The sequence below is a fragment of the Condylura cristata genome, unplaced genomic scaffold (genome assembly GCF_000260355.1).
Source record: "Condylura cristata isolate star-nosed mole 26May11 unplaced genomic scaffold, ConCri1.0 scaffold00049, whole genome shotgun sequence".
Taxonomy (NCBI): domain Eukaryota; kingdom Metazoa; phylum Chordata; class Mammalia; order Eulipotyphla; family Talpidae; genus Condylura; species Condylura cristata.
This window is the reverse complement of record NW_004567150.1, coordinates 956,673-973,770: the sequence shown is the minus strand read 5'-3', so window position 1 is coordinate 973,770 and position 17,098 is coordinate 956,673. Positions and strand designations below refer to the sequence as shown.

Here is a 17,098-nt window from a genome sequence, read left to right as displayed (position 1 = left end):
TATTTTTACATCATTTTGTGCATTTTTCCATCTCAGTTGTAATCCCCGTGGGCTTCCCATCACCAAATCACCCATGTGCCATCACCATAGTCCAGTGCATTTCCCTCCCACCACTGTTTTTGATCCCATTCCCCACTCCATCCCCATAAAATGTCTCTGGCACATAGCTGTTCATTATTATTATTATTTTATTGCCTGGTCCATTATACTCCTGCTATGAGTGAAACTATCTGTTATTTTTCCTTTTCTTTCTGGCTTATTTCACTAAGCATGATCTTTTCCAGCTCCATCCATGTTGCTGCAAAAGGCATGTGTTTATTTATTTATTTATTTTTGGTTGCTGAGTAATGTTCCATGGTGTATATGTACCACAGCTTTTTAATCCAGTCATCCATTTTTGGGCATTTGGGTTGTTTCTATGTCTTTACAACTGTAAGTAAAGCAGCAATAAACATGGGGGTACAGGTATATTTTTGAATCAGTGTTTTTGAGACATATTTAACCTGCTTTTAATAAGTAAAAAAAAAACGTGGTTGATTTCAGCTTGCACTTTAAGATTTCTGGGGAGAATTTGTATTTCTGCATTCTCCAGTAATAAGGCATCTTGTCTTAAGTTATATTAAGAAACTTAACAGGACCAGGAGTTTCTGATACATTTTAAAATGTATCCCTGAAGGATTTAAAAATACATTCACTTTTCCCTAAACAATATTTGTTTAAATCAATGTTTATTTTTCTTTCTTCTGAACAATTGGTACTAATCTGGTACCAATGCTAACCACAACTCTTACATGCAAGAACACTTATTTACTGAAAGGGGTTAAGAACAAAACAACAAAATAGAATATAACTAAAAAAACTGTGTCATAATAGTTTAAATGGTGATAAAGTTATTGCTTTGGAAATGCAGCTGACTTCTGAACAACAATGGATCCAAACTGCATGGGTCCACTTAGAGATTAGTTTTGTATCCATAGTTCCACATTCACAGATTAAACCAACCCTGGATATCCAGGTAAAGTCCATGGATATGGAAAGCCAACTATAAGTTATGAGAGGATTTTCAAGTGCTCAGGGGCTGATGCCTGTAATTCCCACCCCCTATAACACCTTTCCAAGGGTCAAGTACCATCATAAAACCATATGAATGTACTGCAGTAGGTGTTTTCAATTTCTGATAATATTAATAGTTCCAGTTGTCAATGATGATCCCAAAACAATGAACTTATATTTTACTCTAATATAGCCATCCTCAAGAATCAACTATGAGAAAGCACAGGTCACTTTAAAGTTCAATCTATCCTAGACCAAAATAGAATAGTAAAGAAGCAGGTTGCAGGCTTCTGTTCCTAAGGCCTACTTCATGATTCTAAGCCTCAATATTCGCCTGAATAGGCAAAAGTCACATAATATCAACCACGGAAAGTTCTTCCTAGAGACAAGTTAATCTGAGGTCTATTCATGAAGAAACAATCCCAACTATGTAACATTTCACACGACAACTGGCTTGTCACAGGTTCATTATCATAACTGCTCTCCAACAAAAAGTTTTTTTAAAAGAAGTGCAAGAGCTGCACTATGAAGCTATCTGCAGCCACTGCAGCAAGAGTTCAATCCCCAGCAAGGGAGCTGACCCATATGGCATGGTGGACCTCTCCTGCCTCACCCACTGCTCCCCTCAGCAGTGTATTTCAGTCAATCTGACTATTCAGCTCCCCACTCTGTATCTAATGAACCCTCACACCTCCCATATCTCTGGCCAGTACCCCAGTTCCTGTATGCAAACATAAATATGTCTTCAAAAAAATAAATCTTCTGAATTAAAGGATACTAAAACTAAAGAGATACAACCAGCTGTAATGTGTGAATTGGATCAAAATAAACAAAAAAAAAAATTTAAAGGTCATTATTAAATCCTTGGACAAATATGAATATGGTTTGTATATTACTGAACATCACTGTATCAAGGTAAAATTTCTACGATATGCTCATAACACTGTCGAGAAAGTCTTAGTACTGAGATGGTATGTCCTGAAGGATTAAGGATATCGTGTAGTCCGCAACATATTTCAAACAGTTAAGAAAAATTGTGAGTATGTTTGCATGAAAATAAAAACCATTATATACTACACATGCATGCATACACATATACATGAACATACATATATACACACACACACCCAGGAATGTGGCATAATGTTAACAAATGGTGAAATCTAGATTAAAGGTATTTTAAATGGTCACTTTAATAGTCTTAACTATTTGCTAGGTTTTGAAAATTTTCAAAATAGAAAGTGGAATATAAAAGGCAAGAACTTCTTCATAATACTAAACTTATTTTTATTTTATTGAAAACAAAAGTTTTCAGTAATTAAGGAGATGTGTTATAACAATCTGTTTATTACTGAATATCAGAAATTACAACAGACGGGTGCACTCTGAACTATTTCAGATCTGTTTGGAAATAAGGAAACTAACTTTTATGTACTGAGATATGTATATGAATTTTACATATGAATATGTATGTGATAACTGCAGACCAGATAAATTTTCCCATCCTGTAGGAAATTAAATACACATATTATATGGAAAAATAATGCAGCTGAAGTCAAGGTAACCAAAAGAGTTTAATATTGAAGAATATGTGCAAATTCATTATTGTTTCCTTACCTGTGCTTGTCTTCAAAAAACTGGTACTCAACTCTTGTATCACCTTTCGGTTGAGCTGACAGGAGAGCATCCACCTTCATTACCAAGTCACTAGCCCTGCAAGAGTGGTTGGTGAAAATTTAATATCTTTTTGACTGAGGTTTTTCCAGCTTTTGCTGAATATACTATCATTAGCCTAAGAATTGAACAGCAATGTGATGGTTTCAAGAAAGCACAAAATTTGCCCAGACATGAGAAAAAGTGCCAATTTTATAACTAGTAGTTTTATAGCCATGGGGAAGGTGCTGTCTTTTCCAGATGTGAAATGAAGAGAACACCTACTCCAAATGACTCTTGTAAATATTGAGCTGGCTAAAGATATCTAGCAGCTAGCTCAGGGTTCAACCTGTAACAATTATTTATCTCTCTCACCCCCTTCTAAATAACTCTATTACTTTTTTCATAATTATTAAAATAATTCACTGGGAAAACATTCTGGAAAAAATATATTAGAAGAAAACTGAGATACAAACAATATACAATACCATCAAAATCATGCACTAACAATACTTTGACAAATATTATTCTATACTGAAAAACATATGTACATATCTAAACAAAAGTACCTGATTTAACAAAATCAGTATTTAACAAAATACTATAAACATGCCTTTGTTGATAAATAAGTACAGGTGTACATCTATACTTTTAGTAATTGCACAAAATTATTTTTATGCTATTGAATTTCTAGGTTGTTTTCTATCTCACTATTATAATCAACATTGTTGTAAACAACTTAGAAAAACATTTCTGCCTTCCCTGTTCCTTCTAAAGTTGCTTTTTAACCAAAGGGCATCTTGAATAAATCATGAGAGACAAAAAATAAAGCTTTAATCTCTTAAACCAAACATTAAATTCCAAGAATTTCAAGAGTACCTGTGAATACAAGGAGAACTGGAATCAAGCCTATGTGCTCACTGAATCAAACAATGACATCAAATTACCTCTTTTGGTTCAACTTCTCAATACATATAATAAAGTCATTTGCTACTCTGATTGTTAATACTGTCACAAACCAGGTCAGGGGACACTGTTATGTAGCCTGAGCTGAGCAGGCAAAGACAAGACTCCCCTAAAGGCTCATGAAACACCGTGACCAAAAAGCCCACAACCAAAGTTCAGGCAGTTGAGAGCGTGTGGCGCAGCTCTGTGTCTTGAATGAAAGCTGTGGCTGCCACAGGGGGCCACAAGCTGAAGCAGCTGTGGTGCTAATGAAAATGCTGGACAGGAAAGGTCATTCTGAGAACCCTAGTAGTTTTAGCAATGATCTTTTTGGCAGTCCCCAAACAATCTTATTTCCCCTAAATTCACCCAGGACAGACTCAGAACCGTATTTGCTTGGTAAAAGACAACTTTTTTGTATATGTCTGCTAATTCTATAGTGCACAAATTTCCAAGAGGGTTCTCCCAAGCCTCCAGAGAGAGGGAGTAACTCAATGGCTCACTACACCAAGGCTATGCCCAGGACTTCCAGTCATAATTTCAAGTCATGAAATACCTCCTGGCCTGCACAAGAGGTAATAGTCAAGACCAATAAGGTAATGGGAACCTCTTTATCTGCAGAGGCTGAAATGAAAACATGCTTCTTCCCATATCATGTAAGACTTGATAATGGGACTATTTTGGCAGCTACCAAAGTCAACGTTTCACTAAGACACGTATTTTGAACTCTACCACATGACGAGGTCTGGAAAGGGAGAAGGAAAAAAAAATAGAACTCCTGAAACTATGCACCAAAAGACACAATTAAGAGTATGAAAAGGTAATCCACAAAATGAGAGAAAATGTTTGCCCATTATAATCTATAAGAGAAACATACCAGAATATATAAAGAACACCTACAACTCAAAATCATTTGAAATTGGCAAGAGATCTGAATGGGTATTTTCCCAAAGACATACAAGTGGCCTTAAGTTCTTGAAAGGTATTCAACATTATTAGTTACTAAGGAAATGCAAATCAAACTACAAGAGATAACACTTCACACCCACTAGTACAGCTAGTATCAGTAAAGTCAAAAAACAAAGTATTGGTATGTATGTGGAAAAATTGGAACCCTAATTAGCATTGCTGGGAGGAAAAGGAGAAATTGAAGACTCTAAAAAAGGTTTGGTACCTTAAAAATTAAACAAAAATACATCCTGTAACCTCACACAGACTTGATATTTCATGCAGAAAGCATGTATAGGTTATATATGATTACAATCGTACATAAACCAGTCAAATAGTTTACTTTCTTCCATTAAGAGAAGCCACTGATTACAATACATTGGCTGGTAGTAACACCAAAAGAATAAAATAAAAACAAAACCAACAATGACTCATTATCACCTTAGAGGCTATAAGAACAACAACTCCTGATTCCACCCTGGGAAGTAAGGGGAAGAATAGCATTTAATCTGCCTTGCCTTTTCTGAGTGAAATAGAGCAGAAGGATAACCAAACAGATAATGAGGGAAAGAATCCCTTTATGTAAGTATTCCAAAGTAAAAAAGTAATTCACCATCTACTTACATGATTGAATTTTTCACAATGGAAAGTTAAAACAATTAAAATAGAGAGAATTAATTCAATTCTTTAAAGAGCTGGCTACAAAATAAATTGCCGTGTTTCAAGAGAAGCACAAATAATAGTTGAACATTATTATATTTTAAACCTGGAAATAAAACATCTTGAAATAGGTAGCATGAACAAAGTTCAGTAACGGAGCCCCTATAACACAAACGCAGTAATTTCTTCTATGGTAAAACTTACTCATCTTCTTCTACCCGAAGTTGTTGAATATGAGACTTGATTTTCTGTCCTGAAGTTTTTAAGATGATATTTTCCAGGAGGTGGAAATCATCTTGATTAAAGAGCTCACTATCCTCCAGGGGCCCAATGATCTGTAGGGAAGAGCAAGATGATTAGTGCTAGAGGGTTGCCCAAACTCAGGAGGCAGTTACCGTCCTCTGCCGTCCTCAAGCTGTTTTTATAAACCAGTGAAAGACACAACACATATATACATCTAAATAAAATTGTAAAAAAGTAAAAATGAAACCCAAGTCAATTGCTCAACTACGTGTCAAAGTATTTTTATAGTAAGTAAACTCTAAAGTAAAATGAAATAGCAACAGTTTTCATTAATTCTCAATGATTAAACATAACAAGCCAACATACAGATATTTAACATCAGAAATTTCACTCTAAAAGTTTAAAGTCTGTGGTATGTCTACTGCAGGCTCATTTCAGTGGCTCATAAAATATTCCAAGCCTAAACCAATTAAAATACAGAGGCTGCACAAATCATAACCATGGCTCCCACAGGGGATAAGAACTTCATGTATCAAAGGCCTTGCTAATTTGCATTCTGACAGCCACCACACTCTCACCATCCTACAAAGGCAGGACAAACTTAAACAGCAAGGAGGTTTTACACAAAGACCTTAATGTCAAAATGAGCAAACTTGCTCTGAAATAAAGGAGCAGGAAAGTTTCATCAGCACTACATAAGCCCTAATCACCTGGGGGAAAATAGTTGTGTTTGAAGAGTTTACTAGCTTCTGAAGAGAATGCTGCCAAGACTGCTCAATGATCTAATTTGAAGCCAAGTTTGTCTCAGGACAAAATCCTCACCCGTCCATTGCTGACCACTGCCCTCTGTCCCTTCTTCAGCTTCAGAACATCCCTGCAGTACATGGCATGAGACAAAATGAAATCCATTTTGGAGAACTCAAAGGCCTCTTGAAAAAGTCTGAAATCCATGCCCTAGGAAATCGTTATGAAGGAAAAATAATTGTCACTGAAGAAGCCATAAAAATGAATGATCATGATGAATAAATAAATACACTTTTTAATGGAAAGTAATTAACATTATAATGCCTCAATTCTCTACTTTCCCTTCTATTTTCCCCCATATTCCCACTTATCAAGTAATGATTATTTCCTGTTGCATTCACTCAGCAAATTATTTCATAATACCTATATTCCGCATCTTAAAATTTGACTAATTTCAAGTGAGTTTTTTCCCTAGCATAAACATCAAGTACAGTCATCATTTTATAAGCAACTTTAAAATTATAAAATGCTTACTCAAGATATATGTAACATATAAATAAACAAACACGGGTATGTACTAGAAAAATATTAAGAACTCATATCCTTTAACTTACAAGAGGATTAAATCTCAGTTTTTTGCTCTATGAACAAATCAACTATAGGCTCTCTTTTAAAAACCAAAGGTTTTTAAGTCAAAGGTTTTATGCTTAAAAATATATAGAAATTACATCATGCACATCTTAAAACCTAGCAGTTTAGAAGTAATAAAGGAAATATGGTAGAACTGTTATTTATTAGATTCTTCTAAATTAAAAAAAAAATTCCTCTCGGATTCAGAACTAAAATTACAAATGCTGATCCTGAATACGACATATCAACCCACAGAAGTGACTGAGAGCAGAAAGCCACCTCAAGCAGCACACAGAGACTTACCCCAACAGAGAACTCCCCAATGTCAGCTCCTGCAGCCAGGGCCTCTGCAGTTTCCTCTTTAGCCATTTTTGTGATAAAGTTCTTAGCAGAGTTGGAGGTCTGCGTCTGGAGAGCTGCCCAGATTGCTCTGGAGATTTTAGAGTTTTCAGAGCTCACCTCTTCACTAGGATTATTGATCATGCTTATTCTAACATTGTTACTGGATTTCTATTTATAAAATAGGAAATGATAGTTATATGGCAGATTTTTGAACTTAAAAAACAGCATTATTCTCAGTTATTTCCTTAATCAGTAAATAATAACTCTCCAACGCCTTCAGTAGTTCCCTGATACAGAATAAAACTAAAATGTTGTCTAGCCAGGTATTCAAGTTCCTATATAAACTGGTTCCCAGACTACCTTTCCAGCTTTAAAGCATTATTACACACCATCAGTCAGTATTTGCCCCACACATTTTTATTCTAATATATGCCTCCCTATCTTTACTTTCTTGAGGCCCAATCATTCTTCAAGATTCTGTCTAAACCCTTCTTCAGGGGAGCAAGTGAGAAAAATAAACCCTTATTCATTTACACAGCCTTTCTAGATTTCTAATAAATTCAATTCTTCCTTGGTAAAAGGACAAGAATTCATGTAGGAGAAAATATCTGAGACCCATAAAGTCAAAAAAAAGGCTTGTAACAAGAACATAAATTCTAAAGACAAGCACATCTATTTGCAGCATTCTTCAAAATAGCCCCAAACTATAAACATCCCAATTGTCCACAAAATAGATAATACAAACAAAACTGTGGAAACAGACATAAGACACAACACTACACACTGCAAAAAAATTACCACTATTTATAATTTATAATTTATAATTCAGCATTTCAAAAATGCTGAATAAAGAAGATGAACACAAACAAACATATATCACAAGGAGCGCGCTTTTCAGGAATATTATTCCCTATTTCTTGACGTGGGTGGCAGTTACATGGGTATATTCATTTTGTGACACTGTGTATCCTATGATCTGTGCACTTAGTTTGAGCCCATACTTTTACTTCAATTAAAATAATTAAAAATTCAACTACCTCCCTGGTCCCCCAGTCCACCATCACAGGACACCATCACACCATCATACTTATCCTTTGATCTGGACTCTATACATGTAAATTACACACAATACCTAATTGTCCCCTTTCACAATACAGGCACTCAACATGTTAGTGAAATAAAAATAACCTGGATATTTTGGTATTTCAGTATTTCAATAGCCTCTTTGGAACAGTAGCCTCTGTTAGGGGACACCAGAGGGCTGATGAAATCTGGACAAAACTACTCCACAACAGAAATTGTAATGTCTCATTCTCTAAAAATGACACTACTAGAAGAGTCCATTTCTTTTCAACTACTCACCACTGAAATTTGCTCAAGTTCTGTAATTTATGGGCCACCTTTCAGACCATCCATACACGCATGCCTTTGCAAGTGTATGTCAACTTCTTTTATGCTCATACTAACATGCCTACATGTATTTCCCCCACATCTGAATCTCACTCAAAATATGGACCTCATCTCCCTATACAATATACATGATGTTTGCAGTATCTCTGTAGCAAGAATATGAATAGTGATACAATAAAAATCAGTCTGAAAAAATGTGCAAAATGATGTAAAAATAAACTTTGTAATAAAAAAAAAATCTAAAAAAAAATCAGTCTGTATTTTTCCGCTATTCCCTTAAATAAAAAAAAAGGTGAGTTACAGTCTCCTCTCTTTTCTCAGTGGCTGACAGACCTCTACAGAAACAAAAATTCCTTACCCTCAAGGACTAAAAGAGCAGGGATCCCATCTTCCCATCTGTCAATAGCATCAACACAGAAGCCTATAAGGGCAGCTACAGTCTCAAAGATACAGAATCAAGTTAGAGATACTTGCCTGATGTTTAATAGCATCATACAATAATTGCCTTCCAGAAGGTCTATCAAAATCCCCGACAATCCAAAAAGTTACTGGCCTAATGAAAGAATCATCTGTAGAAAATTAAAAAAAAAAAGCATTCTGAGTTGGTAGAGAAAACAGTACATTCTGTATGTAAGTGTTGTTATTAAATCAAGCAATTTCCAAAAACCATGCAAAAAATAAAGTAAGTTCAATAAAGATAAAAAATAAAACCAGTTAAATTTCTATATTAGAACAAAAGCAGGATAATCTCTGTGGCTTAATTGCAAATTAGGAACATGCACTTGACATTCTATTATGGTTTGGGCATCTGTTAGCATATAAACTGAAAAACAATCATTTGAATGATGCCATATTATAGTTTTTGATCATATTAATTTGTAACTTTCTGAAATGTAATTCTTTTCTGAAATGTAAACATTTATAAAATATTCACTGTTACAGATGGGTTTTCAATGAGTGTCAATAAATTCTGAATTACAATGATGCCTGAAACCATATAAAATAATTTTTAAAAGGAGTAAGACATTCTGAAGTTGAAAGTTACCATAGATTTCCTTGGAGGACATTCCTAGACAAAGGTAAAGGAAAAAGAATAGAAGGAAATAAAATGCCATGTCTATAATCGATGCCTCTCATAAAGAGTTAAATAGTTTAAAATAATGCTTAACCTGACTGACATTAACTTTCTCAGTACCACTGTATTACAGTACTGCCCAAGCCCCTTACACATAAATTCCGCAAGGAGCCAAAAGGAGCTATTATCTGTATCCATGCATATCTGCAAAATCAGAAAAATCTCTGACTGATAAAAGTAACTGCCTTCTGTTGACAGCACTTTGAAAGGACAAGAAGTATGACTAGAAGGACAAGCACCTGGCAGTCATTAAAAGGATAGTGTTTTATATAATTTTTGCCTAAATAAATTACTCCACATACAAATCAATTTAAAAACTCCCACAAGGATTTCTAGAACTAAATTTCTTATAACCATTTAAAAAAAAAAAAACAAAAAAAAAAACGTGTTATCAGTAAAGAACAAAGTCAAACCAGTTTTAAATATATTAATTCATTTTTTTCCATTTTAAACCATGAAAACTTTTTCCTTTTAACTTTACTATGTTAATATCTAAGGTATAACCATAGCAATTTAATTTTTGAAACTACATAAAGAATTACATTTTAAATATAGCCTATACTCCAATCATCATAATAAGAGTATGGAATCTTTTAATTATTTTTACAAATACTATAATCAAATTTCTTTTAATCCAGGAAAAGCCTAAAGTTTAGTACCTTTTTTTGTCAGATACTTCATACTATTGGCTATAGCAGCAGTCTTCTCTTGGGAATTCAAGACAGAAAATCTAGCATAGTCATCCACAAAAAAGTTATCTGGAAAAAAAATTGAAAATGTTTATAAATAATATGCCTAAATTCAATCAAATGTTATTACTGAGCCAACCATCCAATTTGATCAGAATATGGGTTTAATAAAAATACATATGCAGAGTAAGTTTCATATTATCGAAAAGGTTCACATGATACCTATACCTCATTAATCACATCTAAAGAAAAAGCTGATTAAAAATAATGCACCCATGTACAAAATGATGTAAAAATAAAATTAAAAAAAAATAATGCACCCATCTTACATAATTTGCACATATGTACATGTAAATTTAATGGTTCAAATTTATTCTATTCCCACCCTCATCACTCTACAACTAGATAATGGTTTATTTTTTTATTTTTAGATTTATTTATTTATGCATACAGAGCTGGGGTACAGGCCAGAGGTGTGTAGGGGTGATGAGAGGATTCACCAGAGACAGAGTGGGGAAGAGAACAGGCAGACTGTCTAAGTACACTGCTGAGGGGAGCAGCGGGCAGGTCAGGAGAGGTCTGCCATGCCATTTGGGTCACCTCTGGGGAGGGGATTGAACTCAAGCTGAAGTGGCTTTAGTTTCTTAGTGCTGCGCTTTAACCCACTGTGCCACCAGGGAGGGCTCAAGAATGGTTTATTAAAATGATCCCCTTAATTCCATCTTGCCTTGCCACAGTCTATCCACCCAAGTAAGCTCTTCCCTATCCTACTAAATGAGAGAAGAGTGACTATTAGAGAATATATAAGAAATCCATGATTTGTATGTCTAACAAAATAATAAATTTTGACTTCAACTGAGACAAAAAGTCATTTTCATTATTTCAGAGCTCTACCTTATCTGATTAGTGACATAGGCAATACTCTTTGTAATCGTTTTCTCTCACACTACTCTTGCTAAGATTCCAATTTCATCAAGTTGTTTCTTTGTTCTAAATTACCCAGTAATTTCTTCCTACCTATAAAATGTCTCCAATATGGTATCATAAAACCCCTATCTAGCAGTCTCCTCAAAGTTGTGCATTAATATACCCCAATACAAATACCACTCTTCTCCTCCTTTCCTTCAAGCACAGTTTGCTTGTCCACCCAATCACCGCCTTGTCCAGTCATTCACCCATCTATCCCATCATTCAGTGCACTGAGAGCTATTACCTTTTTAGCCAATATTCTAGTAAATGAAAACAGGATAAATGAGATAGACATGGCCTATGACAGGAGAGGAGAGAGAGCAGTGAGGCTTTAAAAATAAGTATCTTCTAAAAGGGGCCCAGGACACGCAGTATAGGTGATAGAGGGGTGAGCATGGGATTAGAAGGGCTGTCAGCTGCTCTTTCACTGATGCTACAAAAAGCTCTTAGGCAGGCTGCATCTTTGTAACCATAGGTCAGCACTGTCTCACTGCTGAATACCCTAAACAATAAAAGAGAGAACCAAAAATACATTAACTATTTTTACGTCCTTATTCATGAGTGCTCCAAGATAACTCTTTTACAGTTTAATTTAAAATGATGGAGAGAACAAAAACTCATGACAAGATCTCAACTCTGCTTGCCTTGCTCTACTAAAACATCTGATAAAAATCTAGCTGTGCAGTAACACTTTCTTTTTTTAAAAAAATATTTATTTATGCATACAGAACTGGGGTGCAGGCCAGATGTGCAGGAATGGAGAGAGGATTCACTAGAGACAAAGTAGGGAGCAGAACAGGTAGATCAACTGAAATATACTGCTGAGGGGAGCAGCGGGCAGGTGAGGAGAGGGCTGCCACACGATGTGGATCAGCTCCCTAATGGGGGAATCAAACTCATGCTGTAGAGGCTTCTGAGAGCTTCATTGTGCAGTGCTTTAATCCACTGTACCACCAGGGAGAGTCCTCATTGCTTTTATTTTTTATTTTTTTTTTAAAGATTTATTTATTTATTCGTACACAACTGGGGTACAGGCCAGAGATGCGGAGGGTGAGAGGATTCACCAGAGACAGAGTGGAGTACAGAACAGGCAGATCGACAAAGTACACTGCTGAGCTCAGGGAGCAGCGGGCGGGTCAGCAGAGGTCTGCCTCGCCAAGTGGATCACCTCCGGGGTAGGCGGGAATCGAACTCATGCGGAGGTGGTTTAAGCTTCTTTGTGCTGTGCTTTAACCGCTGCGCCAGCAGGGAGGGCCCCTCATTGCTTTTAACCTGTTGTGCCACCAGGGAGGGCCCAAAAACTCATGACAAGGTCTCAACACTGCTTGCTTTGCTCTACTAAAACATCTGATGAAAATCTAGCTGTGTAGAAACACCTGAGCTCACTTTCTAACTACTTTCTTTTTCAAATATGAGCACAGATGTGTCTTTCTCTCAGCCTATCCATGAACATTTCCCTCTTACTAAAAGAAAAGGAAACTCTGTATTAAGTGGATTAGATAGTTGCCATAAGTAGATCTATGTACTCATTACATTCAACTACAACAGCGAATGGATTTTGTTTTGACTTCACCATTATACTCATTATTTCTTGCTCAGTAAGATTTCCTAGGCAAGTGATGACAGCTCCAACTTATTTCCAGCTCTTTGCTAAAGTGGCGTTCAGAATCTCCAGAGAAGGAGTAACGAACAAACTGCACCTGCACTTAACATATCTAGCTTGTAAAAGGCATTCTTGTGGAAACAACCCATATCAATCACTTAAAGGATAGGCAAAGTATAGAGCATCTATACAACAGAATGTCATCAGCCATAAAAAGAATGAAGCACTGAGATGGGTTACACATGGATGAATTTTTAAAACATAATGGAAAGTGAAAGAAACCAGTTACAAAATCGTCTAATTAATGAAATATCCAGGATGGAAAAAAATCCATGGAGACATAAACTAGATTAGTGGTTACTGGGGATAGGAGAAGAGGGAAATGGAGAGCAAAAACTGTTGGTACCATCATTTCTTTTGGGAGTGATAATCATGTTCTAAAATTAGTGATGATGACTGCAAAACTTTGAGAATGTTAAAAATCATATACTTTAAAACTGACTATTTTTAAAGGTTGAGTTTTATGCCATACACACTATTTTTCAATGAAGCTTTAAATCTTAAAAAAAAAAGATATTCTTAGGTTCTCAGAGTGAATGATACAGATACTTGATGGACTCTAAAATGAGGATGAAGAAAAGGTAGCTGCGTAAGTGTTTTATGGGTGACGGAAAGTCAACAATACAAGGCCATTTTATCATCTAATGCCTGTGTAGTTGGCATTTAAATGGCACTGAATATTTTGTAAGGATTTTCTTTCCTTTTGGAGTGCTCTTGTGAATTTAGAAGTTCCTATTATAAAATCAAGACTCAATGAGTTTAAACATAAAGCTATGTCACAATTGTGAGTAACGTCTGAGCTTTATGATCCAATAAATATAAAGATTTCAAAAATAAATCAAAGTAAGTCCAAAAGTGTTCCTAAAAGGTCCTCCCTGGTGGTGCAATGGGTTAAAGCACAACACTAAGAAGCCTTTGCAGCCACTACAGCACAAATTCAATCCCTGGCAGGGTGGTGACCCACATGATGCAGCAGACCTCTCCTGACTTGCCTGCTGCTCACCTCAGCAGTGCATTTCAGTCCATCTGCCTGTTCTGTCCCCACTGTCTCTGGTGAATCTTCTCACCCCTTACACCTCTAGCCTATACCCACCATTCTTATATGCATAAATAAATAAATCTTTAAAAAAAAAAAACATTAAAAAAAATTAAGTGTTTCCTGCATTGTCTGCATTGGAACCACACAATAAACATCCTTTTCCTGTGAAATAAATAAATAAACAAATAAGTAAAGTGCTCCTTACTAGTTGCTGTTAAATCCAGATATTCTCGCTCTGCTGTCAAAATCCTAGAATTGATTCGTGGAACAACATTTGGTTGATTCATGATATATTCTACCACGTCTTGATCATGGGATAATTCACCCTACAGGAAAAAAGAAACAGGTAGTTGGGAGTTGGAAGGTAGAATGAGCTTTATAAAAAGGTGATCAATAATAATTTATTAGAAACTAAAAAATCATTAGCTTCATAATACCTTCCTATTCTTGGTAATAGCTAAAAACAGAAGTTATCGCATTATAGGAACCTGTCATTGTCTCTGGTGAATCTCATCCCTTACACCACTGGCCTGTACCCACCATTCTTATATGCATAAATAAATCTTTTAAAAAAGAAGTATTAAAAAAAATTAAGTGTTCCCTGTTATGTACATTATGTAGCGTATATCTAAGTCTTTCAACAATGTGAGGCAGATGTGAGTGATACCCATTTTAAAGAAGAGGGAGCAAGGTAGGGAAAGATAACTTACTCAAAATCAGAGATAATGAAAAGTGAATGTGAAATGTAAAGTCAAGTATATGGGACCTCTACACACACCATTGTGCTTTGCTAGAAATAAACAAGCTCTACAAATTAGAGTTAACATAAGCAGAAATTCATTTTAGTAGTTAGCTTCTCTCCAAAAAAGAAAGTCATGGCCTTCTTTCAAGCAGTTGATGTATTTGTAACAAAAATCATCTCCAACAACATACCTGGAGTGAAGGGATCATGCTCAGTGAAATAAGTCAGAAGAAAAAGAAAAATATCAGATATTATAAGAGGAATATAGGGGAACCAAAAAAGGGATCAAGGGAAAAAAAATTATCAGGCAGCTATAAATCAGAGGCATTCTGCAGGGAAGGGAAGGGAGATGGGATCAAAATAAGAGAGGGAAAATCAAGGAACTATGCTGATGGTGCACAGATGAAGTGGAGATGGAAATTTTACAGAGACTACACCTGAGAGTAGAAAGCAAATATTGTACATAAATGAACAGCGATGTAAAAATACTTATATATAAATAAATAAATTTAAGATAAAAAATTAAAAAGCATCCAAGCATTTTTCCCAATTTCAGGCAACAATTAACCTCTACTTTCAGGGTCACATTGGAAGGAAGAGAAATCCACTTATCATTAATTTTCACTTTCATATCTCTCATATTATAGAAATAGCTGTACTTCATGAAGTAATTTCAGAGACAAGTATAAAAGGCTGTGGAAATCTCCAAGTTCTCCACACATAAAATATCTTAAAATTATATATTTAAATGAGTTTCAAGAGAAAAAAAGATATGCATCAAATATACAGTCAAGTCTAAAGTATTCCAGTTGACATAGATTTATCCCTACAGAGATCACTCATATACAAATTCTCAAACTACAAAGTGATAATGAACACATGAATCAACCATGTAACTTAAGAAACTTACAATAATATTAAGATGACTCAGTATAGGAGTAAATCCATGTATACAACTCTGATTTCTATCACAAATCACACTAATTCCAGTCAGTCTCATATACCTCATGGAGGGCAGTCTGACAAACTCTATCAAAATTGAAACTATTTTACATAACTTTTGCTGTAGTCCATCTATACCTGTAGCCCATCTATACCTATGCAAGGTGTACACACACATGCACACATTTTCCAGAATAGGAGTATCCAAAAAGAGAGCAAAATAAATGGGTTATAGTTTCTCTTCATTTATACCTCTATATACATTTTTAATTTCACAGAATTTGCATATCATATCTTTTTATAGTTCAAATTTTAAATGTATATTTCTCTTTGCCACAACAACTTCAATTGGTACTGAAAGAAACAGGGCACAATGATATAGGTGGGTAGGTAGGCACAGACAGACAGATATCAGAATATTCACCAAAAAAAATGAGAAAATACCCCATGCTCATAGGCTGAGAATTAGCATTATTAAAATGGCTATATATTACCTAAAGTAATCTATAGATACCATGCAATCCCTACCTAAATTCCAATGGCATTCTTCACAGAAATAGACAACCATGAAATTTGGAAATTTTACAAAAGACTTCAAATAGCAAAAACAATCTTGAGAGAAAAGAACAGAACTGGAGGTGCCATGCTCCCTGCTTTCTGACTATATTACAAAGAGACAGTAGTCAAAATAGCATGGTCCTGGAATAAAAACAGACACAAAGGTCAATCAAACAGAACCAAAGGGTGAGAAATAAATCTACCCATATATGGACAACTAATTTATGAGAAAGGAGGCAAAAGCATACAATGGAACAAAGAGAAGGATAAGGAGGAAGTAGAAAATGAAGGAAGAGGAAGACCAATGAAAATGAAGGAAGAAAATTCAGCACTTTTAATAACAATGAAAATCGAAAAGCAATGCCCAACAATAGGGGCTGATTGAGATACTAAAAGTACTGAGAAAGAATTGTTTGTTCAGAAATGCAAAACTAAGATGTATTAATAGAAAAGTAAAAATGCACACATATGAGCATGTATAGACATATAAACACATGAAAATTATGACCAATTTCTCTACAGATTAGGTAAAGAGAAGAACTTTCAAATTACTTACTTTAATTTTTTACTCTAAATTTGGTATTTTATAACTATTATTTTCTATTACAATATTTAAAATTAAAACATTTTTTATTTAAACCAAAATGAACTTCCTATTGGCAATACAAAAGAAAGCAGAGAACTAGAGTCTATGAATGCCTGATGTTTGAAACAACCCTCTTTTTTTTTTTTT

At 35.1% G+C, this 17,098-nt stretch overlaps 1 protein-coding gene across 1 annotated transcript in view; it reads right to left on the bottom strand.

Moving 5' to 3' along the window:
• Positions 1–17,098, bottom strand: part of UGGT1 (UDP-glucose glycoprotein glucosyltransferase 1) — a 97,532-nt gene that overhangs the window by 26,013 nt on the left and 54,421 nt on the right. Inside the window, exons 19-26 of the mRNA XM_004694888.2 lie at positions 14,329–14,449; positions 10,423–10,521; positions 9,674–9,697; positions 9,103–9,197; positions 7,180–7,386; positions 6,325–6,456; positions 5,464–5,594; positions 2,671–2,766 (exon numbers count right to left, since the gene is read on the bottom strand). Coding sequence (XP_004694945.1) covers positions 2,671–2,766; positions 5,464–5,594; positions 6,325–6,456; positions 7,180–7,386; positions 9,103–9,197; positions 9,674–9,697; positions 10,423–10,521; positions 14,329–14,449 — 905 coding nt within the window. The remainder of the gene's footprint in view (positions 1–2,670; positions 2,767–5,463; positions 5,595–6,324; positions 6,457–7,179; positions 7,387–9,102; positions 9,198–9,673; positions 9,698–10,422; positions 10,522–14,328; positions 14,450–17,098) is intronic.